The sequence below is a fragment of the Protomyctophum parallelum genome (genome assembly GCF_964188405.1).
Source record: "Protomyctophum parallelum genome assembly, chromosome: 11".
In the NCBI taxonomy this organism is placed as follows: Eukaryota; Metazoa; Chordata; class Actinopteri; order Myctophiformes; family Myctophidae; genus Protomyctophum; species Protomyctophum parallelum.
In genome coordinates this window covers 21,806,237-21,833,067 of record NC_139707.1, presented here as the reverse complement: position 1 = coordinate 21,833,067, position 26,831 = coordinate 21,806,237, and the positions used below count along the sequence as shown (strand labels likewise).

The 26,831-nt window shown below is 40.3% G+C and overlaps 2 protein-coding genes across 2 annotated transcripts in view; both read left to right on the top strand.

Moving 5' to 3' along the window:
- The window catches only part of baz2bb (bromodomain adjacent to zinc finger domain, 2Bb), a 70,252-nt gene extending 68,623 nt beyond the window's left edge, over window positions 1-1,629 (top strand). The window contains exon 39 of the mRNA XM_083777179.1: window positions 138-1,629. Within this exon, the coding sequence (XP_083633305.1) occupies window positions 138-294 (157 nt within the window). The 3' untranslated portion in view covers window positions 295-1,629. The remainder of the gene's footprint in view (window positions 1-137) is intronic.
- Window positions 1,630-2,292: 663 nt separating this feature from the next.
- LOC310866343 (WD repeat, SAM and U-box domain-containing protein 1-like) lies at window positions 2,293-26,246 on the top strand. The gene is made up of 12 exons (XM_083775953.1): window positions 2,293-2,568; window positions 4,317-4,458; window positions 4,896-5,083; window positions 6,281-6,367; window positions 8,564-8,657; window positions 9,015-9,048; window positions 9,204-9,244; window positions 10,298-10,404; window positions 11,016-11,048; window positions 13,485-13,664; window positions 23,076-23,210; window positions 24,888-26,246. Exons 1-12 carry the CDS (start codon window positions 2,313-2,315, stop codon window positions 25,043-25,045), a joined length of 1,455 nt encoding a protein of 484 aa, XP_083632079.1. The 5' UTR covers window positions 2,293-2,312; the 3' UTR covers window positions 25,046-26,246.
- The last annotated feature ends 585 nt before the right edge of the window (window positions 26,247-26,831 follow it).

Sequence of the window (26,831 nt, the reverse complement as noted above, 5' to 3'; positions counted from 1 at the left end):
ACACTGAGGATTTTGCTGTGTACCATGCATGTTTTTCATGTTGAATGTCTTTTGAGGTTACTCATTCAGCTCGTCATTACATAGATTTGTATAATTCATTGATGTCAGAAATTTAATTCAATTTCTATTGATTTCAGATATCTAAATTTGGAGACATTCATCATCGACGTCAACTTGGTTTTTGACAACTGCGAAAAGTATAATGAGGATAATTCTGATATTGGACGGGCTGGCCACAGCATGAGGAGATTCTTCGAAAAACGATGGACTGAACTGTTGAAGCAAATATTTTGAGGTAGCTTTGACTCATTTTTACAGAGACCAGATGTCTACACATTAAACTCCAATTCCAGCATTGAAGGCCCTCTTTTCTTTGGCAACACTAAAAGAATACGCAATTGTAATTCTACACATTTCTGACACTGATCCAGTGTGAGCAGAGAAATGCACCTTCTGTAACTATAAAGAATAAACAAACAGTGGACGAGCATCTTTAAGTGCAATACTGTTTCTTGTATTGAAATGCACTGACTCCATAATTATCAATGTTGTGACTTGGAAGAGACGTTTCCCACTGTAATAGGATTTTTAAGTTTCTTCTTTTACCATCATACTAGTGAATGTATTTAATTTCTTGTCTAATATTTATGTTGTAATGGTCCAATCTTTGTTTTCTAAGAAAAGGAAGAAAAGTACCAAGTAGCAAAACTGTTTAAAAATAAATAAATAAAAATAAATAATGTTTTTTTTATCAACCATTCAACAAGCCAATAAAAAAAGAAACATGTTGATAAAAATATGTTTACAGCTCTGTGCCTCTAGGGAGCCAGTAGACTTGTACGGTAATACTGTTGCATTTGTGAATAAATGTTTGCAACTGCTTACTTGTAAAACACAGGGAAGCATCATTGACACATGTATATAGTGTTCATTTACTGTATGTCAATATTTGCAAGTCTTATTTGTAATATGTATAATATGTACATACAGTACAGTCTTGTTACAAATATTGTTTATGCCTTAGAGTGATTGTAGCATTTCATATTTGTCTTAAAGTAATACACATTGCCTGTACTGTATATCCACCCAAGAACACTGTGGTATTCTCAGTATTGGTAGTGCCTGCCCTTGGAAAAAAAAGAAAAAAGTGTGGTGGACATTAATGCAACTACTTGTTTTACAGTGTGTACTGTAGCCTCTGTCTGTACTACACAGTGCAGTGTAGGCCAGGTGACCCTCATACAAAATGTAAGTCCTTTGAGCTAAATATCATGATTCATGAACATAACTGATACAGTGCAGTTTGTTTCATCTCCTTGTATTTCCTGCAGCATGCCTCGTCCAGAAAAACACGGGACATTTGAAAGCACTAGTCTATTCAAACGTGTTCCACTGGCATCTAGAGTGTTTTCTTTACCAGGTCAGAGTACTTGAAGTTATTTTATTTATAAATATTGTGTAAAAAAACAAACAAAAAAACTAGCAAGTTTTGTAGGATTGTTATTTTTAATTAGTCGGTGTGTGGCACGGATCTAATAAAACATGTTTTTAAACCTAGCAGTAGTACCTGTTTTCATTTAATGAGTTTGACTGCATCCGGGTATCCAACTATTATGTCGAAGTTATCCTTTCTGAAATAAAAATGTGTCATAATTTTGTCAACACTTCTCCATTTGAAAGTCTGGAGTTTAAATGTTTTTGCTTTGCTTTGAGGCAGTCTGTGGATGGCAACATGCTCAATATTAAAGCCCTTTAATGAAATCACTGCAGAATCTTGAAAGTATACTAATGTTTGTATCAAGTTGTTTTACCGAAGACAAAATTACATTTTACCTTATAAATCTACAGTGGCCTACTGTAAATTGGAATAAACCATTCATAGCCTATTGGATTACCCACCCACTGTTTTGCAAGCAATTTTCAGTCAAATGTTTGCCTAGTACAGTATTGTAATGCTGCTGTTATTAACAAAGAACGAGTGACCTTAGTACACAGTCAGCCGTCAGCGTCACATGACAGATAAATGGTGAGTGTTGGCAGAGCAATAAAACAAGTAGTGTGTTGAAGTTGAACTGTTCTACATAAAGGGCAACGCACACACGCTGAGTGAGACACGCAGTCAGAGGTAAGTTTGTTCAGTGGCACTGTGGCACCATAGAGTTATTAGTGGCACACGGTGTCATGCAGTAGCCTACCATTTACAGAATGAATGCTTGGGTATTTTACGCCACCTTGTGAGTAAACCGTTTCATTTGCAGATCCAGGCTGGAGTGGACGGTGTACTTGTGTACCCGTCTCGACAACGTCACAAAATGGTGTCATTAATGTGCACTCTTGAACATCATAGAGACGAGGTAAATTGTTGTGACTTTTCCCCTACACTGTTAGCGACGTGTTCTGGTGACAAAACCATACGCCTTTATGACACGAATGACTTCTCGGAGCTTCCCTTTTCGCCTCTCTCGGGCCACGGATACGGCGTCCACTGCTGTCGCTTCAGTTCTTGTGGCGGATACCTGGTGACATGCTCCACAGACGCGTCCATAATGATCTGGAGCTCAGCGACAGGTGAGCAGTGCAGTGGTGGAAAGTAACTAAGTACATCTAAGTAGGCCTACTACTTGAGTACAATTTTAGGTATTTGTACTTGAGTAGGCCTATAGTTCCAATTAAACAATATGTCTAGGATAGGTCTACTCCAGGCCTGTCATCTCGTATCCAAATCATATACTAAAAATATCCAAATATTGAACTTGAACCTATGGCTAATTGGCTTATTTCAATCTGAATCCAACATATATAAAACAAATATTTAAAAAAATATATATTGTTGGTTCAATTTGAATTCAGCAAACAGAAATTAGCACATTTTTCCTTTTTTGTTCAGAATTGAAAAATTGTGAACGCATGAGAAAAATGACAAATTGTAGGCACCTTAGTATAAGTATGCAGTATAGGCTACTACTACAATTTGTCATCATTCTTCGACCGCTGTTGAGATCATGGATTTCACAATGCCAGTATACTACTGGAAGTACAGTGTGTCCCCAGCCAGTGACCCCCATTGTCCCCCCAGCCAGTGACCCCCCCCCCCCCAGTGTCCACCCAGTGTCCCCCCAGCCAGTGACTTATTTAAGTATTTAAAAATTTAAATTGAAATCGTGTCAGCGGACCTTTAAGAAGAAATTTGCTTTCTTCATATAGGCCTATTGACCCATGTAATTTTTCCTCGTGTTCCTCGTGACCAAGGGAACAGAAGAGTCAGTGACTTCTGTTTTTTTATTCAGAATCAACAAATGGAGCTAATGGAGCAGTGTTGACTTTAGGGAATCAGACTGAATATAAAATAAAAATAAAAGTTTGTTGGATTCAAATTGAACCAACAAATTATACTATGGTCCCTTGACTATTCTTGTGATTTTTCTATTAACGTTTACACAATTTTTTTATAATGAACAAATAAAGGAAAATTAGCAAAAAATTAGCAAAAAATTAGCAAAAGATTTGCTGAATTCAAATTGAACTAACAAAAATCACAAAAACAATGTTTTATATGTTGGAAAATAAGCCAATTATAGAGCGTCGCAGTCCCGCCCCATCAAGAGACCCGGAAAAGAATTCCCTGTTCATTTTCTTCATAGACTTTTCGAAAAGTATTTATTTAAAGACGTTTACGTCGCGGACAAAGCCAACTCTTGTCGTGACAAATCATGACAATAAACACAATGTTTTGGGCCGAACAAATAATTAGAAGAAAAAAACGGCAGGTTACAACACTTTTCTTCTTTGTAATTATTTGTTTGGTCCAAAATATTGTGTTTGTCATGATTTGTCATGACTCGAGTTGGCTTCGTACGACGCTTAAAAGGTCTTTAAATAAATACTTTTTGAAATGTCTATGGGGAAAATGCATTGGGGGGGGGGGGACTGCAACGCTCTATACTGAGATACCCTGACCCTACTCCACTACATTTATTTGAAAACTTTAGTTACTATAGTTACTTTGTAGATTTGTATTATATCCTAATTGGTATTACAAAACACTTCAGCACTATATACATTTCAGCCATTTGAAAATTGTTAGATTTTCTAAAGATTTGTAACATTTGAAAGTTTATGAAATGGGACATTCTGCATAAGGAGTAGCCTACTTTTACATGGTATCCACCTTGGCTACTAGGTCTACATTTTTATGCCTATACTCTAGTACAACTCAAATTCCTTTTACTTGTGACAGAGTAGGCCTATTTCTACATTGCAGTATTGATATACTTTTACTTAAGTAAACATTTTGAACACTTTTACCAACGCTGCAGGTGAGTTGCTGGGGACACTTGAGCACCCAGGCCGCTGCCCGGTTAGAGCATGTGCACTGGCCCCCGATAGCACCCAGCTCCTGTCCGGGGCCTGTGACGGAACCGTGGCGCTCTGGGACTTTAGCTCCAAAACACTGAGCAGGTATAAATGTATACAGTTGAATTGTCGAAAATAGTTGTCAAATGTGTGTTTTTTTTTAATGGCTTTACTCTGATATCATATGACACATTTTAAATGGAAATAATCACACCGCTGATAGGCATCTGTTTTTTAAACCCAAGTGTGCCCACAATAGCCTAATGACTGTGATGAGTTACACAGCACAGTGGCGACGAACAGGTGTTTTAATTGACCTGACAAAGCTGTTTAATTAAGTAATTCTCAATCATAACTCTGTGTGCAGGTTATATCCTATACAATTAACCCATCAGCACCCACTGATGATGTGGTATAATAGCACTTATTGCTTAGTAATTCTTGTCAAGAGTGACAAGCAGATATATTACTCAGTAGGCCTATATCCTGCCTCATTTTGACTGTTAAAACATGCACCCCAAAAAAGGCTTGTTTTTTTATAGGTGTATAGCTGTAAGTGAGGCCAGTGTGGTTGCATGCTGCTTCACACCATGTGGCCAGATGTTTGTGACTGGCTGCACCTATGGTGCCATCATACTGTGGGATATCCATGGCGACCTGCTCCACACTGAGAGGGATGCCCATGACCTGGGAGTCACCTGCTGCAACTTTGCTCACCAGTATAAAAGTGGTGAGATTCCTGCCCTAGGGGTTCAATACTGGGTCACATTTAGTTTTCTCTGTACAGTACATCAATGACCTACGTACCAGATGTGTGTAAAGATGTGTGTTCATGCCCAGATGTATGCCTATGATGTAGATGATAGTTGTGTCATATGGTGATGGGCGCTAATATATTAAAGTCTAACTCATGTTGATTAGGTGATGTAATGGTGATATGAAACAAACGGTGCCAACACAAACATTAAACGCCATTAACAATAAAGAGATAATATGACGTAATGAGACACGTACATTTTCCCTTCATTGTCAATGGCGTTTACAAAACAAACATTGAACTAAAGACAAACATTAAACCTGTATATAGGAGGGGCTAGCACCCCTCCGAAATACATGATGTTCATAAAGAGTCCAGTCACAACACATTAATGTGTTTTTTTCGGGGGGAGGAACTTTAACTTCAAACAAATTAGGCCTTTTCTAACTTCTAACTCTCACATTGAGTACTGTGTCACAAATTAAATTGGTCTTGCACAGGTGTGACAACACTCAAGCCCCTAGAACGGATACTGTAAGAGCCATAAAGGTATTTGATTAAAAAAAGAATTGTTCCATCACTGCTAAATCTGGTGTATTTGCACAGCATTATATGTGTGGTGGTCATTAATATGCGCTGTCCCGTATACATAAATAAATACATAAATTCAGTTTTTGATATATTTTTATCCATGTATCACTCAAAGACACAGTGACAACTAATGGATAAGAACAGTAAAATCTGGTGTCACTGTCTCTTGAAAGTGTTATTGTAACTCTTGAGTGTTAGACTAAAATGTACTCTTATAAGTGCATTTCATTTGACTATACATGCAGCATGTACATTCCTTGTGTCATTTTTACATGTGGCTCTGCAAGATACTAACCATCAATGACAGGGTCTAAAGGTGGTTGCACACTGGACGCGTTTTTCGGAAAACCGATGGGGTAACGCCGCTAAAAATCCGAAAAACGCGCTCTGTGTGCAGGGACCTTAACCGTGTCTTGTCTTTTTGACTGCCTACACCTGTCTGTCTAGCGCTAACACAGCACAAACCACTTGACCGATTAGTGCCAAACTTTGTATGCACACTACCAGCAGGCCACAGAAGTACATCCACACACAAACACTGATGGTTTGAGAGTGAAATGTGACTCTTTTGTTCTCTAGATGGTGGTTGCATGGAGTTTCGATTGGCCTCCTGTGGACAAGACAGCCTGCTAAAGATATGGATTGTTTCACAGCGTGGAGGAACAGGTACAGCAGGCCCCCCAGCGTTCCCTTTTCCACCACCTGGGAGAGAGGGTCAATCTTGAAATCTCATTTCATCAGGTCTAGTGTGTGGAATAAATGACAGTGGGGGGAAGAGACCCATTAATAATGGATCATCACTTTTAAGACATTCTGCACATTCATGCAGCAGAGGAAGGTGTGTGTGTGTCCGGGCCGGTCAATATATAAATATATTATCTATCTTTGTATGAGACTATATATTGTTTTGGATTTTGGATATTATGATAGTATAGTATATAATAATAATAATGTAGTGCCCAAGTCCAATACTTTGGCACTACGTGGTTACTGGCAGCCAGGGAGGTTATTGTTCAATAACTGAAGTCCAAACGTTTCCATAGTTGATCAATTATATTTATTCTCACTGTTGTCCTATACTTCAGCATGAAATAAATACATAAATAAATCGTCAAACGCATAGCTTGATTGGGGATGCATTAAATGCCATGGCCTTCCCTTGACCATGCCCTGTGGTGACGTCATCAAATTACTACAACAAAATCTATAGACATCTTATGGCTCTTAATATGATGATAATATATATATATCTATAAATGCAGCCTGTCTCTGTACGTCTGTCTGTACAACAGTGTACATACGTGCGTGTGTGTCTGTAATCCACGTAACTCGAGAACCATTCTCCCCACCAACTTCAAATTTGACACACACAAACACACACACGTTCCACACCCCCACAGGGAGTGTAGTGCCCGATGTCGAGTTGGTTGAACCCACGGTTGTCCAGAACCGCCACAAAAGGCCTCTGCCCTGCAGGCTCTATATTATGGAGGGCTCCATACAGTATATTATATGGAGCTGGCCTGTTCTGACATCACAACACTCCATACTGTATTTGGGCATACACTGACACAGAACTCCATATATAGGAATAAAGGACACAGAGAGAAATTTCCATATATGGACATAAAAGGGACACGGACAGATGGGTGGAACGGGTATTGCTTAGCCGGGTTGGGCATGGATCTCCAACTTCCATCATTACTGACTCTGTGCTCTACAGCCGGGCACCGGTCTAGTATCATGATAGATAGAGAACCGAAGTCTGACGTCAATATCGGTAGAGGGCACCGTCCACGGGTTCATGTATTGTATATGTGTTGCCGTGGTAACATCTGTTTCGGGAGAGGATGTGTGATGTGTGGGCCATTCAGTGACCCACTGGGAAGTCCACAGGGAGCCGTTTCTCTCTGCACAACCTCTACATAGGGCACAGACAAAGAAAACACATTTTACAGCCTTACTCACTGTAGTCTCTTTGCCTTGCTGCTCTCTCTCATCGCCCTGTTGAACCCACTGCTATGGGAAGTCGGCAGGTGAGGATATTTGACAGTGGGTGGAGGGGTAAGAGATTACTTGAACCACATGCCCAATTTTCAAGATACAAATCTCATGTGGTTCGATGTTACATCTCAGGATTGTTCGCCATACTGTTTTGTGGCTATTCAATCACACATACAAATAACCAAGTAAACTTTTAGTTTGCTCTCTAACTTATTTCTTAGGCTTAAAGCTGTTTATACACCAATTTTGGTAGGAATTGTAATAGGAATTGTGGTGTTTAATATAGTACTTGTCTAGCTTTTACAGTATTTGGTATGCATGCTGAACTGCTTCATCTTAGGCATTCTGAACAGTGTGGACACGTTTGTATACAATGCTATTTCGGGCCAATTCTTGTGTTTAAGAAGTCTTCTAACCTTTTGCAGATAGCGGTAGTCAGTGGGGAGTCCAGTTGATGGCTACTCTGCACTCAGCAGTTATTGACAGAAAAGTTTGCTGTAAATGGATTGCAGAGGGTTGACAGTGATTTGGTCTGAAGTCTGCCAGAGTTTGTGTGCGTGTGACCATGTGTGTGTGGGTGGGGAAGTGGGGTGCTTAGGTTGAGTAAGCAACCTGAATTCATGTGTGAAGTTTGCTGTGAAAATAAGCTTTTCTGATCAAATGTGGACAGACCATGGTGCCATATGAGGTCTGACTAACTTTGTGTTTGTTTGTGTGTGTGTGCGTGTGTGCGTGTGTGTGTGTGTGTGTGTGTGTGTGTGTGTGTGTGTGTGTGTGTGTGTGTTTTGCATGTGCGTGTGCGTGTGTGTGTGTGTGTTTGCGTGTGCGTGTGCATGTGCGTGCCTTATTGATTCTCAGCCTGTGAGATGACACTGCTACACACGCTCACTGGACAATCAGCCCCGGTCCTGTCCTGTGCATTCTCCTGGGATGGAGAGATGGTTGTCTCAGGGTAACAGGCTGTCCCTTGACATACAAGGAGCAAAGCCTTTCTGTTATCTAATCAGCACTGACAAATATTTCCTCCAAATCAATATTACCGCTTTTACCCTAAAACAGCACATGCTGGCCCTGCTGTTTCTTTATTTGGTCACTAGGGGAGTGTGTCTTGCCATTTTAAGGCTCCTGCTGGCTTGTCTTCCAGATCAATGGCTTCAGCAGCAGTCACAGTCTTCTTTCGTATGCTTAAGTTTCGAAATATTTGCCTGGATGGTCCTGCACTTACTGTTGCATGCAATTTTGTCTTTCATTAACTACATCATGATCTTGAGAAATAACAGCAACATTGTTTTCTGTTGTCATCCAACAGCTCAGTGGACAAAACCATCGCAGTATATGACGCAGTGCGTAAACCTATTATTTTATAAAGTGTGTTCAACGTTTGTACTGAAGTAACTGATGCACTTGATGCCTAGACCCTAGATGCCTACATCACAATCTCTAACAGTGATGGTAAACATATCTAATGCTAATGTTTTGTTTACGATTTCCTTCACAGAACCTGGGAGCTCTGCTCCACACTTTAAAGGAGCACGACAGGTACCCCCCACCGACTGGCCGGTGTACAACCACCGTCTGAGATGAAATTACCTTATTTACTCTCCATCACCTTTGCTCTGTGCAGTGTGTGCATGCAGTGTTATGGACTTGATTGCACGGCACCATGTGGGCAAGCATCAGCAGAGTGCTTTGACATTTTAGATTGTTGGTTTGTTGGATGTGTGGGTGTATTTTCTATTTCAGCGTTATTTTATTTTTCTTTCACCACAAAACATTAATTTGCCTTTTAACCACGTAAGCCCTATTTTATTCTTCGAGGCATGACAGTATCACATAAAAATAGCTGATCTACAAGCTCACAACACGTTACGATGCTATGTGCCGTGAACTTGTAGAGCAGCTATTTTCAGTTATAAACGATCGTTCACACCGAGCACTATAACTAAAGAAAAATCACACCCGTGTGAAGTGAGGGGTGCTAAACTGCTAATATTTTAAAGTCCTAACTCATGTTGATTAGGTGATGTAATTGTGATGTAAAACAAACGGTGCCAACACAAACAAAATTCTCTTTATTGTTAATAGCATTTAATGTTTGTGTTAGGGACAAGATGACGTACATTTTCCCTTCATTGTCAATGGCGTTTTTAAAACAAACATTGAACTAAAAACAAACATTAATCCGCCCCTCAAAAATATAGTTTTAAACCTTGCTCTATGCCCGGAGCGTTAGCTCAACCGTCTGGGCCGCGGGTGCCGCGGGTTCGACTCCCAAGATCGATCGCCTTTGCCGCGTGTCACTCCCCATCTCTCTCCCCCTTTCTGTCTACTCCCTAGCAATAAAGGCATAAAAAGCCCCCAAAACAAATCTTAAAAAACAAAACAAAAAACTTGCTCTAACTATAACAAATACAATGGTGAAGGATATAGTTATTGTTGTATGTATACTAGTGCTTAGTGTGAATGGCCCTTAGGACTTGGGACACCAGGTTGGAAGTGGTTAAAGCGCAGTCTGTCTGTAATGTATTAAGACTATATTAACAGGCCTTATTCTGTTCTACCCACCCCCTCCTCCCTCCCCCCCTCCCTCAGGTATGTGACAGCTGTAGCCCTGTCCCCCAGCATGGCCTGGATTGCCACTGGTTCCATGGATAAAACTGTTAAAGTGTGGAGGACAGGGGACGGAGACGGTGCGATCGGTTAGTGGACCTATAACATAAAATTCTACCTTTTCAATTTATTTTGTGTTTTTGGGGCTCCCATATGTGTTTTCTATCCCCACAAATAACCAATTTTTAACAATCAGACTTTCATATCATATTGGTGCTTTAATGGAAATTGCTCTCAGGAACAGCTCAACTGATTTTGTCCTCATTGTGATGTCATCATCGTGATGTCATCAATGTCACACTACTTTGTATAATTCCTCCTCTTCTTCAGTTCCAAATTTGCATTTCCACTTTGTTTACAATGTCCGCTATTGTTGATTTTCCAAGCTGGCATGGAATGGAAACAAGCCTGGTTTTATCTAGCATCAGTATTACAATGACTCAAATATGAAGTAATCTGCTTATCAGAACCCCCACCACCACAGGACATTGTGGTACTGCAGCTAAAACTGCTTTCAAAGTCCAGAAAGAATTGACAAGGACTGGTTATACCAGAGTGATGATTGATGCTCAAACCATTAGAAATAAGTTTGAGGGACATAAACAATATGATATTAAATACTAAAAACAGTTTTAAATTGTATGTTATTGTTATTTCTGCTTTAAGAAAATGAACACCCTGTCTCTTCTTCATTGTGTAGTTGCTGAACCACGGCAGCAGCCTACATGTAAAGGTAAATAAATCTGTTAAAAATTAAATATGTAATTGTGTGTTCCTCTGATCTACTTTTGACAAATTTGCCCATACCTGGTTTGATGTGGTTTGCATGTATTTCATTCGGTGTCAACGGCAACAAAGATAAAACATATCCCTAGCAGTGATCAAAATGAATGACCAGACCAGAGGAGGGATTTCAAAAGCAGATGGGATTTCAAAAGCAGGGCCTTTCAAGGCTCATACATAGTCTGGATTTTCGGTGGTGAGGTGACCGCCGAACTACAACATGACGTCACAAGCCACGGTGAAGAGCAAACCACCGCCACCGCTCCAGCCCTTCTCTCTGTTTTTACTCACCACTGTTATTTCAGCTCCGGTGGTCAGCTCACCACCGGAGTGGTGGTCACCTCATCACCGAAAATCCAGACTATGAATAGGCCTTAAGGCCCGACTGACCACTGTTAACATAACCGTTCCTCTCACCGAGAGGAGGCGTCAACTCCGCACAGTATCCATGTAGGCCTGATAAGTGAGACATCCATCGCTTTGCACCGTGTTCTGGAACACCTCCACTGACTGCAGCAGTGCTGTAAATGACCTCATACATACTCTGTCACACAACGGTGTCCAAAATAATTGATATTCATATTTTCATGGTGTGACGTGTTGTTATTTTTGGCATGTGGCGGAGTATAAATTAGGCGTACATCCTAAAATGTATGCATTCATCTATTATTTCACTAGTAAATTAAAGGTGTCATTATTCTTTGGGATAACTATATATCTCTGGAGGAGATTGAAAGATTATTTTGCAGGCAGGCGAAGGGGGGGGGAAAGGCAAGGAGAGGGAAGGGTAAAGGTGAGGGGAATGCAAACATGCTGCCGGCGCGGTAATGAGATCTAGCTCCCCGTCCGTCTGGTTATCATTCACATGGCCAATGATGGGAGAAGCCATGAGGGGGTGTCATATAGCGCTGCTGGAAAGTAACTAAGTACATTTCATTTACTTATGTATGGTACTTAAGTAGATTTGTAGTACTCTACTTGAGTTTTTCCAATTTCCAATACTTTTACTAATGTTATCCACTACATCTCAGAGGCAAATGTTGTATTTTTACTCCACTACATTTATTTGAAAACGTATTAGTTACTTTGTAGATTTAGATTATTAATACAAAAACAAAACGTGCATTACCCCCATGTCAGCCCTATATTGCATGTTGGCCATTTGAAAATAGACGATCTACAAGCTCACAATGCGCCACGATGCGACACATTGTGAGCTTGTAGATCTGCTATTTTCAAAATATTTTATACATTTGAAAACTTTAAATGGGACACTCTGCAATAGTGTGAGTACCTTCTACTTTTGGTACTTTGATGCCAATACTTTTGTACTTTTACTCAAGTACATTTTGAATTCTGGTAGTAGCTATTGCAGTATTGATTGAGTACTTTTCCACCACTGGCTAATGACGGGAGTATAGGAAGCCACAAGGGTGCAGAGGAGGTGTCATTAGGGGACCCAGCGCACTGCGGGACACTTTATCTCAGCCCCGTATGATCAATTATAACTGCCCACTTTAGCCACATGGGTCATGATGCCAAGGTTGATGAGTTGCATACTGGCAGTATATACATTAAAATAAGAAAAATAAACATACATTGAATTTTTTATTTTCATCTCTTATGTGTAGGGCTGGGTATCGGATTTTTTTTACTTTCTTGGCATTGAAATGATTAATGAAAGCATCAATACTACTAGGAATCGAAAAAGGGATATCGAAACCGTTCGCACAGATTTCTTAATATACACATTTATTTCCTGGGTTTCTACTCAAATGATTTTTTTGTTAGTTGTTAGTTATTGTTTGTTATGCTTCGGGGGTCCGGGACCCGGAGCCGTGGCCCCCCAGCGAAACGCTAATAAACAGCTTGAATTTGGAAAAAGTGAATAGAATAGTTCAGATCAATTGCTGAACCCACAGAGTTGTACTGACTCTAGTACTGACTACAGTTAATGACTATGGTACAGTACAGACCATGGTGCTATGTGCACATATTCTTAATACTGGGACTGATGGGCTGTGTTCATGTGTGTTTGTTATGACCAAAAGAGAGACAGAGGAAGAAAGATAAAACAAGACAGGAAGGGAACAGTCAATTTTCTATGGGTAGCCCTTTCATGTGGAATGTGTGGGAAGTGTTTGTTTGCATCAGATAAGCCCAAATTCAGGATGTGTGTGTGTGTGTGTGTGTGTGTGTGTGTGTGTGTGTGTGTGTGTGTGTGTGTGTGTGTGTGTGTGTGTGTGTGTGTGTGTGTGTGTGTGTGTGTGTGCGTGTGTGTGTGTGTGTGTGTGTGTGTGTGTGTGTGTGTGTGTGTGTGTGTGTGTGTGTGGGGGGGGTGTATTACGGCAAAACACTTCCTCCCTTCTTGTTGTGTGTTCCGCAGGAAGGAAGGCACCGGGCCACAGCAGGCTGCTGCTTGATGATTGGACAGAGGAGGACGTGGGGACGTGGCTGCATGAGGAAGGACTGGAGCAGCTTGTCAGCATCTTTAAAGTGAACAACATGGATGGGCCGGAGCTGAGCCAGCTAAACAAAGATATACTGGCCTCTGAGCTGGGGATTGGTAAGGATGAGTACACATACAAGCACTTACAATAGAGTACACACAGCACGTGCACACACACACACACACACACACACACACACACGCACACGCACACGCACACGCGCACACACACACACACACACACACACACACACACACACACACACACACACACACACACACACACACACACACAGACTTATTGCTTTCTTCCTGGGGGTTCGTTTGTTTCTCCCAGTGTTATCGTGCGGTTTCTAATTGAACTCTTCCCTAAATGTGATTTTTTTTTTAAATCTGGTTGCAGAGATAAAGTTTTACTGCCTGCCTATAAAGTCATAGGGACAGTACCTTGCCAGATGACCTTTAAGTCACCAACAATCATAATCCTTCTGAGAATGAGATTAGTGGATTTAGGCTGGGCGAAGGTCCCGCCATTCATCCTCATATACTGTATGTCGTCGCTGTCGGGTGGACACCTTGTAGTATGTCCAAAAGCGTTACTTTTCAGAAATTGTGTCCCAATGGATCCAATTATTATTATTTAGTCACAGGCTCTTGTTAATACTCGCATCACAAGCTCTTAATACTTTTCATTGGTTAAAATTATTAAAAACCCACAGACAAACTTCGTCACTTTCATTTAAAAAGAATGGTTGAAAATAGCAAGGCTAACCTAGCCGATCTACAGTACAAGCTCACAACGCATAGCATTGTGACACGTTGTGAGCTTGTAGATCGGCTAGTTTTTAATTAATTGACAAAAACATGACCTTTTGGAGATAAGAAGGTTTCAGCCCGACAGACCTCAAAATAGATACATTGCTCTTCTGTTATCTGCTGTGGGCTGACACACGATACAGGCCATTTACTGAGGGGTATACACAGGTTCTGTACACACGCTCTTCTGCACCATTCCCTGTTTCCGTTGGAGTGTATCCAGACATCGATCCAATTAAAATTAGCTTAAAATTGATGCAGAGATATCACACTGTCCCCATCTCCTGAAGTACCACACCACTGCTGGTTAGTGACCAGAATGTTACTGAGATATGCAGACAAAAGGTAAAGCGTGTGTCTTTAGTATGGAGGACAGCTCTCATCATTAGCAGTGAATCAGGGGAGGCTGTTGTCCTTTGTTCTCTGCACTATATATGATAAAACTATCATATTCTAGCCGTGGTGTTTATGTAGTCACACACACACACATACACGCGTCACGCACGCACACACGCAGAGTCGAAATTAGATTCCAGTCTGCTTTACTTTATGAAATATTCATGAATCTTTAAGTGAGAGGGGGAAAAAGTTCTTCGGCGACATAATTCAATGCACCTCTGTAGAGATTTAGGCAGAATCCTTATTTACTCTGACTTTGAATACACGCATGCACATGCACACACACACACACACACACACACACACACACACACACACACACACACACACACACACACACACACACACACACACACACACACACACACACACACACACACACACAGACAGACACACTACATTTCTGGACATTTTTCCCCACTCTCCATGAAATAGAACAGATTGTGTCTCTCCAGCCTGCCTTTACTGCAATTTTATTTTCATGTCACGTTAAAGCATCAGTCTAAATGCAAATGCAGTATTTAGGATTGCGCTTCTCTCCACTGTTCCTGTAAAAATAAAAATAAAAATAAATATATATCACTCATTCTTGAGATGAGGGACAAAAGTGGAAAAAACATGTCCCACACATAAGAGCCTTATTATTGTTAAGAATAAATTAATTTAATAAAAATAAAAGCACTTGCAAAGTTAAATGTAATACAGTTGTGTATTATTATGCCATTAATTTCATTATAATTGTTTTCATATGCCATCTGAATTAGTTAAAAGCAGGCACTGTACCCAAAAACGCCTGTATTTAGCCTGTCCCCAGCAAGTGGTCATAATTTCAAACTGCTAAAAAAGTGTCTAATACTGTCACAATCACATAAATATACATACTAAATTAAAGTAGATTGTCAACAACATAGCAAACAATATACACAATAATTTTAATTTATATTTTCCATTAGATATCTCATATCAAATGTGTGTCCCACGTCTCCCGTCAACTCCGTCAGGTTTTTTAAAAGTCTTAAATTAATCAGAAAATATTGTCGACAGATTTAGCCTGAAGACTCCTTTTCCAAGTCCCGTTTGTATTTGTTGCAACAGTGGAGCACCTGGTCTGACAAGCATTCAATTGTTTGATATTTTAAACAAACAATGTTGATATCAGGGTGGTCACAGCTTTTACATGTCAACTCCGTCAGGACATTATTATGATCTTTGTTAAGAATTCCAAAATAATGTTTATTATAAAAGTTTAGGGTTAGGTTTAGCTAACAAATGAAGCAAAAACAAAATGGCTACATTGTACTACAGAGGGTTAAGATGAAAACAAATGACATTTTGTCAACTCCGTCAGACGTCAACTCCGTCAGGTTTTGTGTCTGACGGAGTTGACATGTATCTGACGGAGTTGACAAAAGTGTTCCTAAAACAATAAAATTATAGTTTTTGAATAATGGGACGTATTCTAATTTGGCACACAGTTAGAGCATGCCTTAAGGAACATTTTTGGCTATAGGGCCATCACAGATTTGTCTCGTGGTGACCATGGCAGCCATTTTCCAAAATTGCCGCCACCTGATGTTATTTTACAATAACTCAAGTTCTACACCACCTAGGATCTTGATTCTGGTGACTAAGACTACATTTTCAAGGATGAGGGATACAGTGGTACAATTTAGATTTTCCCTGTGACCATGGCAGCCATATTTCAAAATGGCCGCCACCTGCTGTTATTTTACAATAACTCAAGTTCTACACCATCTAGGATCTTGATTCTGGTGACTAATCATACATTTTCAAGGATGTGGGATACATTGGTACTATTTAGATTTGTCCTGTGACTATGGCAGCCATTGTTTTTCAAAATGGCCGCCACCTGCTGTTATTTTACAATAACTCAAGTTTTAGACCACCTAGGATCTTGATTCTGGCGACTAATAATACATTTTAAAAGATGAGGAATACAGTGGTACTATTTAGATTTGTCCTGTGACCATGGCAGCCATTGTTTTTCAAAATGACCACCAACCTGCTGTTATTTTACCAATAACTCAAGTTTTAGACCACCAAGGATCTTGATTCTGGTGACTAATCATTACATTTTCAAGGATGAACTTTCTCTGGGAGGGGTCAGGGCTTATTTCAGGTGCAGGTTGAGTTGCTACTGACAGGACATTAAAGGGAGGTGGGCTTTCTGGCCTTTGACTTGTCCCTTTCAGGTACAGACGCACAGTTTGACTTCACTGGCCACTGCAGTGTGGCGTTGATCTTGGTGGCCTCCTGCCAGTGTTTCTCCATCCTTCTCATGACCTCTGTGTTCTGGGGCTCTGTTATAGTCAACTTACATTGTCTTGGCTGGAGATTGCTTTCCTGCAGGGTCCAGCCCAGTCTTGTGCAGATGGCTGCTGGCCCACCTGGAGGCCCCAAACTCACTTGTTCGGTTGGTGTGATTAGGTGGGGTGGTCTTCCCCAATCAGGATGAAGGGTTTAACCCTTTCAAACGGCAGTCTGGCCAAGTGTCTGTATTTAGTTGTGAGGCTAGATACAGGATACGATTTCTCACCCAGCCCCAGGTGACTTGAGGTGAAGGCTCCTTTGATTTGGTAACATTGCTTTGGTTGACATGCTGTTGACACAGAACGACACTGATGCCTTCAGTGTCTGCACATCCTGCCTGATAGTCCTGAAGGCAGATCTTCTGTCTTCAGTCTTTCGCTCACTGTTCACTGCTCAATGTTCACCTCAAGCAGGTCTTCAAGGTGTTTGCCTTTGCACAGGCTATATGGCTAGGACTCGTGCTTCAACCACTCAGAGAACTCCAACATGGTGTTGGTTGCTCCTGGGCCGCAGAGCATTGTGCGGCAGAATTCAGCTCTCATCTCTGGTGGCAGCTTGTTGAGGAGTCGTGCAACATGTGAGCCGCATCTAAGTTCTGTGTCTCCCTCTGGGCCTAGGGTAGACACTTGCTATTTTCCATAACACTAATTGGTGGGGCTGTCCAAACTTGTTGTTTAGTTGTCAATCGGGTCTCTGTTGGTGAAGTCGGGTCTAGGTGGTCTAGAAGATGAGTTAGTCAGGGGATATTAATACAATCTGGTAATACATTCCTTATCAAGAATTTTCTTCACCAATGTGTTTGGAAGGGTGTCTACTAACATATCCCACATTGCTTTATATTCAACCACCCTAGGGGAACTTTTGACAGCTGCTGAAAGTTGGGGTACCATCAACAACCTATATAAGGCAAAATGTTCATTATGCTTTAAGTAGCATGTGACATGTCAAACTAGGGAGTTTTCATGATTCTGAATGCATTCCAAACATTAGCTATGCACGAAGAACACTCCTTGGGCTGAAAACGGCCATAGCCGTCATCACAAAATGAGGTCAGCACATTTGGGCAAGTGGATATATGGCCGAATTTAGCCCAAGGGGTTTGACCCCTAGTTTGGCCATAGACTCCCTAGTTTGGCCATAGCCACTTAGTATGGTACCCAACTTTCAGCAGCTGTCAAAAATGTTCAATAGAAACCAATGTGGGATATGTTAGTAGACACCTTTACAAACACATTGGTGAAAAAATTATTGGTAAGAAATGTATTCACAGATTTAACATTATTCTGATAATATTCCCTGACTAAATTGGTAAAATAATAGCAGGTCCACCATTTTTGAAAATGGCTGCCATTGTCACAGGATAAATCTAAATAGTACAACTGTATTCCTCCTCCTTGAAAATGTAGGATTAGTCACCAGAATCAAGATCCTAGGTGGTGTAGAACTTGAGTTATTGGGAAATAACAGAAAGTTGGCGGCCATTTTGAAAAATGTCTACCATGGTCACAGGACAAATCTAAATAGTACCAATGTATCCCACATCCTTGAAAATGTATGATTAGTCACCAGAATCAAGATCCTAGGTGGTGTAGAACTTGAGTTATTGTAAAATAACAGCAGGTGGCGGCCATTTTGAAAATGGCTGCCATGGTCACAGGGCCAATATAAATAGTACCACTGTATTCCTCATCCTTGAAAATGTGGGATTAGTCACCAGAATCAAGATCCTAGGTGGTCTAGAACCTAAATCAGTTAAACTTGTCAACTCCGTCAGATGTTCGTCAACTCCGTCAGACGTTCGTCCCGTGATGTTTTTGTTAATTTCCAAAGAAATAGAAAATTCAATGTTAAATCTTTTGTGCTTATGTATTGAAACACCAACTGAAATGATACGTAATGATGTTTTTTTTTTTTTTTTACATGGTTTTCATGTTATAATATTGAAAATAAAGGTTGAAATGACGGATTTGAGAAATTGGATATTTCATAATTGTGTGATATTGGAACAAAACAATATTAAAAGAATTGTATTACTTAACTTGATTACTGAAAGCCATTATAAGATAACTGAGGACTTTATATTATTGTTGAAATTATCAAATTCAATTAAAAGGGATTTTAGTGTGTCTGACGGAGTTGACAAGAATCAGGTATTAAGTGCATAAATGTCCCATTTTAGAAAGAAATGTTATGCGAAAAACCTGTTCCTTCTCAAGATTGGTAGTTGAGACCTGTGTCTAAAAATACATCTATTTGATTTGAATGTATCTTAAAAAAAAAAAAAATCTAGTTTGAAAAAAGTTTTGTCCCTTATCTCAAGAATGGGTGATATATATATAAATATATAAAAAAACATATATATATATATACTGTACATACACATACATACGGTATGGTATGTATGTATGTAAAGATGGAAAAAGTGCAGAGGAGCACAGCACAGGTTTAGTTAATTGAATGAATTGATGAGTCTTAATGAGTTTGATTTTGACTTTGAGAAGACATTCTGGCTAAGCTCCAAACGCTCTCATCTCCCTTTGGGAGTGTTTTCTTAATGCTGCATCTGCACAACATTTTTATTTTTAATTCAATCACATCGCTCAAATCGTCTCAATGCAGGCTCACAGGGCTTTAATGAATGTAGGTGCAGGCTAATTGATTACGTAATTTTATCAAGATGCTGAAGTTTATCAGAACCTGGTACCATCGTCGTTGTGTTGCTGATGGGTATTTCATCTCTAAAATACTTTAAAGGACTGTATTAAAATAAAGACTATGATAAATAAGGAAAAGCTTCGATAGCAGAGAGCTTGGAGCTAGAGAGAGCTCCGGAACACCGGAACTGTATAAATACTTTAGAAAGTAATCTAAGTACCATAAATACTCTTTACCAGAATAGAAGCAGAGTGCTTGTAACTTTACAGAAATGGTTATAAAAACCTTTTAGGCTATAATGAGTAAAAGTCAGAGTATAACTGAGTTAACCAAAATACCTTAGAATGAATTTGACAGACACAAGGAAGAACTCAGACAAGCAGAACTTAGAGGGAGGTTCAATCAGATATATTCACCATTATTTCGGGAGAGAAGAAGACATGCCATCCGGACAGCGTTTCACAACGATCTCTCACCATGTTCAAATCGAACATGGTTAATATAGCATACCGTAATCAATACACCGGAAAATGTGTTGAACAACAAGGTCAAAAAACATATTTGTTTACAAAGGGACAGATGAAAACATATTATGGCATAAACATGGATAACATGACATTCATTGGCTGTAGCACTGATTGTCGAGTGCTCATTGGACCAGCACATGAATGTCCATTGAGGCCTGGAGAGCGCTTAGGCAGGCGTTGCCAGGCAAACTGTAGATAACGTCTTTTCCTGCACTGAGTTACTAGGCCAGGGTCAAACTAGACTGATAACACAGCAGATGCATGTTGAATTAAAACAGCGCCTACCGTATCCTAACTCAATGACTGAGAAGACACCGCATGGAGACTGATTAAATGAGACAGATAATGCAAGGACGTCACTATGAGTGCAGTTAGTATAATAAAAGCCTGTAAAAACATGTTATGTTATGGCAATCGGGAAACAAAACAATTCATATCAAGACACTGGCTAGGGGAGAGGTGTTACTATTTTAAAGTCAGTGGGACAGAGGGACATCAAATGTCAGTCACAGGGCAATTCATAATCCATGATTCTGCAAGACCATAGGGGACACCGGGTCATAGTTCACATGAAAACCGTCATCCACCAAAATCACAGATCTACAAAAGAAAAATACCTATCAGTTGCGTTGGCATGTCTTGCGTGTGTTTGGAACATATTTTTTATCAAGAATGATTTTGAATGAATCAGATGCGCAGATGCTTCTGTGCCTTTTCTCTCTCACCAAGGAAACACCATAGTTCTATAAAAAGCAAAACACCCAGGGCCGTTTCTCAATAAGCGTACTTGTCTGTACAGAACATGTGGAATGTCATCAGTGCCCAGGTACTGTTCCAATCCTAAATTAGCATCTGGCAAGTAAAGTTCAAATAGAGCGTCGCAGTCCCGCCCCCTCGAGAGACCCGGAAAAGAAATTGCCGTTCATTTTCCTCATAGACTTTTCAGAAAGTATTTATTTAAAGACGTTTAAGACGCGGACAAAGCCAACTCTTGAAGGGGCACGGTGGCACAGTTGGTAGTGCTGTCGCCTCACAGCTAGAAGGTCCTGGGTTCGATTCCCGCTCGGGAGGCTGTGGGTGCTGGTGGTGTGTTCCCTCCTCCGCGTCATCAATGCCCATACCCGAAGGCGGGGTTGGCGAAAGGGCCTTTCTGTGTGGAGTTTGCATGTTCTCCCCGTGTCCCCTAGGGTAGGTACCCTCACAAAAAACATGCAGTAATCCTGGTCACTAAACTGCCTCCCCCTGGCCAGCCGGGGCGCCTGATGGAGGCGAAAGGAACTGGTTGGAATAACGTGTTCCTTCCTGGCAGGTGTAAAGGAGCAACTTGGACACTCAGGCATGAAGGAAGCATGAGTTCAAGTCCGTTGCTCTCCCCTTGTCCCCCATATATGGGGACTAGGTTGGTGGAGGGTGTGTAGAGCCCAGGATCACATTAGCTGATTGACACAGGTGAAAAATGGGTTACAAAATCGTGGGATAAAAAAATATAAATAAAATTGTCGTGACAAATCATGACAATAAACACAATGTTTTGGGCCAAACAAATAATTAGAAAGTAGAAAAAAACGGCAGTTTTTTTTGTTGTTTTTCTTCTTATAAATTATTTGATCGGCCCAAAACATTGTGTTCATTGTCATGATTTGTCACGATTCGAGTTGGCTTTGTCCGCGGCGTAACCGTCTTTAAATAAATACTTTAGGAAAAGCCTATGGAGAAAATGAATGGAGAACCATTTCCTGGGCCACTCATTGTTCTGAAAGGGGGAGGGACTGCGACGCTCTATACCTGCATGTGAACGTTTCCCGCCCACTTTACCAATGCATCAGAGCTAAGTTGTGTTGACTTCTCATAACATAACAGTTGACACAGACCCATAAGACTCGAAATGTCAAAATTCCTAAAACAAAAAAAGTCCCTGCCATGGATTAAAATCACCAGGCATTACACATAAATGATAATAAATGTTAATAATAAATAAATACCAAATAGCGTATTTATAGCGAATTTGAATTTCGAACCCTGGAGCGGAACAAACAAGTGGACCATGGCCCACCTAAAATATCTGGCTTCCAAACGAACAATGGTCCAGTTTGTTATAGGTGTGAACACTATCAGACTTTATAGAGGACCTAACATATAAAGTAAACCAAAATACAGTGCATCTTGTGTTCATTAAACACAAGATGCTCTCCCATGGTCACTAATCACTATCATGTCAGTATCATATTTATGAAAATAATTGAGAACATTCTGGCGCTAATGACATGCCCAAATGGGCATGAAATTGGTTGACGGATGCATGGAACTTTTAATTCATATTGTCTTCAATGGGCTATATGCACACACGCCATTTTGGAAAGAACTTGGACGCCTTCCCTACTTCCTTCACAGGTGTTACTGCTGATATAATGAAGGCTCTGTTCCATTCTGGTCGGCATGTTGGCTCACTGGAAACACTCTGCTACACTAGTGGGTCTCAAAGTGTCCTTGAGTGGGTTCCACTTACAAATGGCCCCGTACGGGTGAGTAACTCTGAGAGTGTAATGTGTATAAATGTACACTCTCAGAGTTATGGGGGTCCTTGTATTTAAAAAGTTTGAGAACCACTGCACAATAAATGGAACAGGGCCTTAATCATCGGTAACACCTGTGAATGAAGTAGAGAAGCGGCCCGCAAGTAGGAAGAGTTATTTGTAGTTATTCTGTGTGCATACTGCATATAGATCATTCATACTAGTAAATGGAGCACTTGCCGTGCAATTCACCAGCCATGAATACTAACTGGACTGTTACCTTGCAGAGTCTGTGGGTTTGCGTGGTCGGCTCCTGAGGAAGATTGAGGCCCTGAAGGCAGAACAGAACGGTTCAGAAGCTCCAGATGAATTTGTGTGTCCCATCACCAGAGAGCTGATGAAAGACCCTGTCATTGCCGCAGGTACAGTACTGTTCTCTTCATGTCTAAGCGCACTTTGAGTGTATGTCAGTATCCATCGTTCACTATGAACTGTGGAACTGTGTTTGTAGTTGTACCTACAGTCTATCCCCATTTGTTTATGATAAGAGCAATCTGGGAACCCATTGGCAAAACAAAGGAAAAACAGTGCCCTCTTTTCAGTCTGTCTCGAGAGACTAATATAGTCCACCCGCCCACTCACGGGCTGGCTCGCTCTTACATTAGCCAATTAAAATTTAATGTAGGATACTAGATCTAGAGCCCTATTTTTTAATTTGGGGATTTAGCATCGCGCAAGGGGTGTTCCCGTGGTCGAGTTGCTATCTTCCGCCACTAGCCATATCCCAAAAACACCTGCGCTACCCGTTATGCATACGTAAGTGTGGTTTGGGCAGCATGGCCATGTTTTATCAAATAGTTGTTGAAAATAAGATACATTTCGAACCATAGACGTCACTCTATGGTCTTTATAGTAGGCTATAGTATAAATAAAAAATGAATAATTTTATATTTACCGCAAAGTAGCATTCCACATCGCTAGGCAACGCTCAGCTCTTCTTTTTTTTACATCACCAAGATGGCGGCTCCATAGACTCTAATAGCGGCAATCTACAGCAGCGTTTTTCTCTGAATTGAGGCTTAGATGAGGTGATACGAGGTGTGAGGGACGATGTTTGAAGCTCAATAAAAAATTAGCACGAGGCTCCGGTTAGCATATTAGCGTTTTTAATGCTAGAGAAGGGCTCGAAAATGGACGATTACTACTTCCGGTTCACGGGGGCGATCCGCAGGGTATTTTTCGATCCGCAGGGTCTTCTTCGATTCGCGGGTCTTTTTCGATTTGCGGGGTCTTGGGTTTTCGTCTTTCACGGGGTCTTTCTTTCGGTGGCCAATTTCATATAATTTTCGGGGTCCTTGATATGAAATATTGAGCACCACTGAAATAGAAACATAGGTATTTCAGTAAACTGTCAGGATTTATACGACATTTTTTAAATTCAGGCCAACATTGTTGGTCGGGGCAGAGAATCAAACCTGTGGCCAATAATAAATAGACTGTATGATAGATATCTTTATCACAATGATAGATATTTATTACAATGATAGATATCTTTATCACAATGATAGATATCTATTACAATGATAGATATCTTTATCACAATGATAGGATGTATGGTAGATATCTGTATTACAATCATATGATGTATGATTATATTATATATAATTTCATCCATTAAAGGTATATATATATAAGGTATAAAAAACCTTAGGTTTCGTTTTTGGCTGTGGGACCCAGCCTTTCGTCCAATCAGGATAGAGAGTCAAAAACGAAACCTAAGGTTTTTTGACCCCCAGGGGTTAACTGGGGACAGGGAGGAACTCCTTATATGGCCAGCACACTCTATAGTAGGGAGGATTATCACAACAAAACAAAAAAATAAGTGATATTTAAATTAAGTGAAATCACTGAATATACCTTTAAATGACAATCCAGTTGTCTACAGTAGTATTGTATTGAGCTTGTAGATTTGAATGTTTTGGGACAATTTCTACATTTTAACACTTTGGTTGCCACCAAAGTCCTGAAAGGTTGTGAAAAAAGCAAATTTTGCCTGTATCTAACTATCTAATGTACGCTACTTCCTCCCTAAACAACAGATGGCTATTCCTATGAGAAAGAAGCCATCGAGAGTTGGATCAAGGCCAAGAACCGATCGAGTCCTATGACCAACTTACCTCTCCAGACCACACTGGTCACTCCTAACAGGTCTCTGAAGATAGCCATAAGACGATGGAAATCCAGTCAGCTAATGTAAAAGCTTCATGATTCACCTTCATTATTAACACATATTTATGGGTAACATGTGCCCTTAATCTGCAAGAAAACAAATTGCAACTAAACAAAAGTGCTCCTTTGAGTGATCATAGAAGTACTGTAGCAGTTAATAGCCAATAGATACGGAGATATATAACAAACTAGTGCAGTTGGGGTAAAAAAAAAACAGTAGCATTATTACCACACTCTAATAATACTATTAGAGTGTGGTAATAATAATAGTAATAATAATAATAATATGTCGTCAAAGATTCTTTTTTTTTTTTTTGTAATACAAGAGCAAGCATATGTCAGGGCATACATACAGTAGGACTCCAATGGAAACAAGAATGGGCAAGGACATTTTTTGCTGCTATCCTTTTAGACCAAGTGTAGTGTTTGACTGTACTTTTTTGTATTAAGTAATCAATCAATCAAGGAGGGTTGCTGTAGTGCAGAGTAAATAGTTTGAAATCCCTTAGGGAACAAAACAGAACGAAAATGCATCGCTTGGATGCAACTGGGACGTATCCTCAGTGATATATCCCAAGGTCCAGTGGCGGCCTTATATATGTTTCAATCGTTTCAATTGAAACCAGGGACTTTTGTAAAATAAAAATAGTAGTAGTAGTAAGGTAGAAGTAATATTGCATTGCATCGCATCGCAGCCTTCCAATCAGCCTTGTCAATTATTCAGCCTCATCCTGTACGTCCACTTACCTAGTTGGCAGCAGCTAATAATCACTGCAGGTACTCGACCTGTCATGTCACATTGACCTGTGTTGTTTGGTTGTAATTGTTCCCACTTCCCAGTGTATGCACTCACTGCACTAGCAGCGCTGAGAGTTGCGATTGCATCATTGTATAGCCTCCCATATGTCAAGCCCAGCTCCAAATAGCCTAGAAAATACATTTGATAACTGATATGAACAGGGTCCAATATGCGTAGCAACAAACATGTATGGACCCCATGCTTCTAGAAAGCCTGGTGTTTAAATCACTGTACAGGTTGAGGTTCACAACCTTTCTACTGTTATTTCAAATAGAGTGGGGCGGAAGTTCCAGACCCACAGGAACGCACCCAGGGTGCCGGCCTGATTCTGGCGAGCCGCCCCACGTCCGAAACGGTTGAGAAATGACAGAGTTACCGTGTGGGGGTCCCTCTACTGTACCCTCTACTGTACTGTACTATACTGTCACTGTACTGAAACGGTTGAGAAATGACAAAGTTAACGTGCAAAATCATGTGGACTTAATCTCCTTGTATTCTTTTAAAATGGTGTTAGCATCTGTAAATTGCCTATATTGCCCCGAATATAAGACCATCCTATAAAACAGAGTCATAAACAGGGTCATATTATAATCCATTTGACATTCAATGTCATTTTTCTATAGGCCTATAGAGGAAGATTTAGAGGAATACTTTGCATCACAGGTTACTTTATAAGGCTAGTATTAGGTGAATGTAATTTTACTGTGGTATAATTGATATACAAGATCTTGCATCATAAAGTACACCAATGACAAGTTTTATAGAAGATTCTTCTGAATATGTATTCCATATGTTGACCAATTCAAACACTCACACACAAAGGCATATACAGACCTGGCATACCTCGGGTAAACATTTCAAGGACATACAACAAGAAACATCACATACAGTACATGAGAGTATGTATTATTATGTAAACATTTTATTAGTAAACTCTGAATGCTGGCACAACAAATCACACCCAGGTGGGTGGTGCAACTCCGTGTGGGGTTGGGTGGGGTTTACGCACCCACCG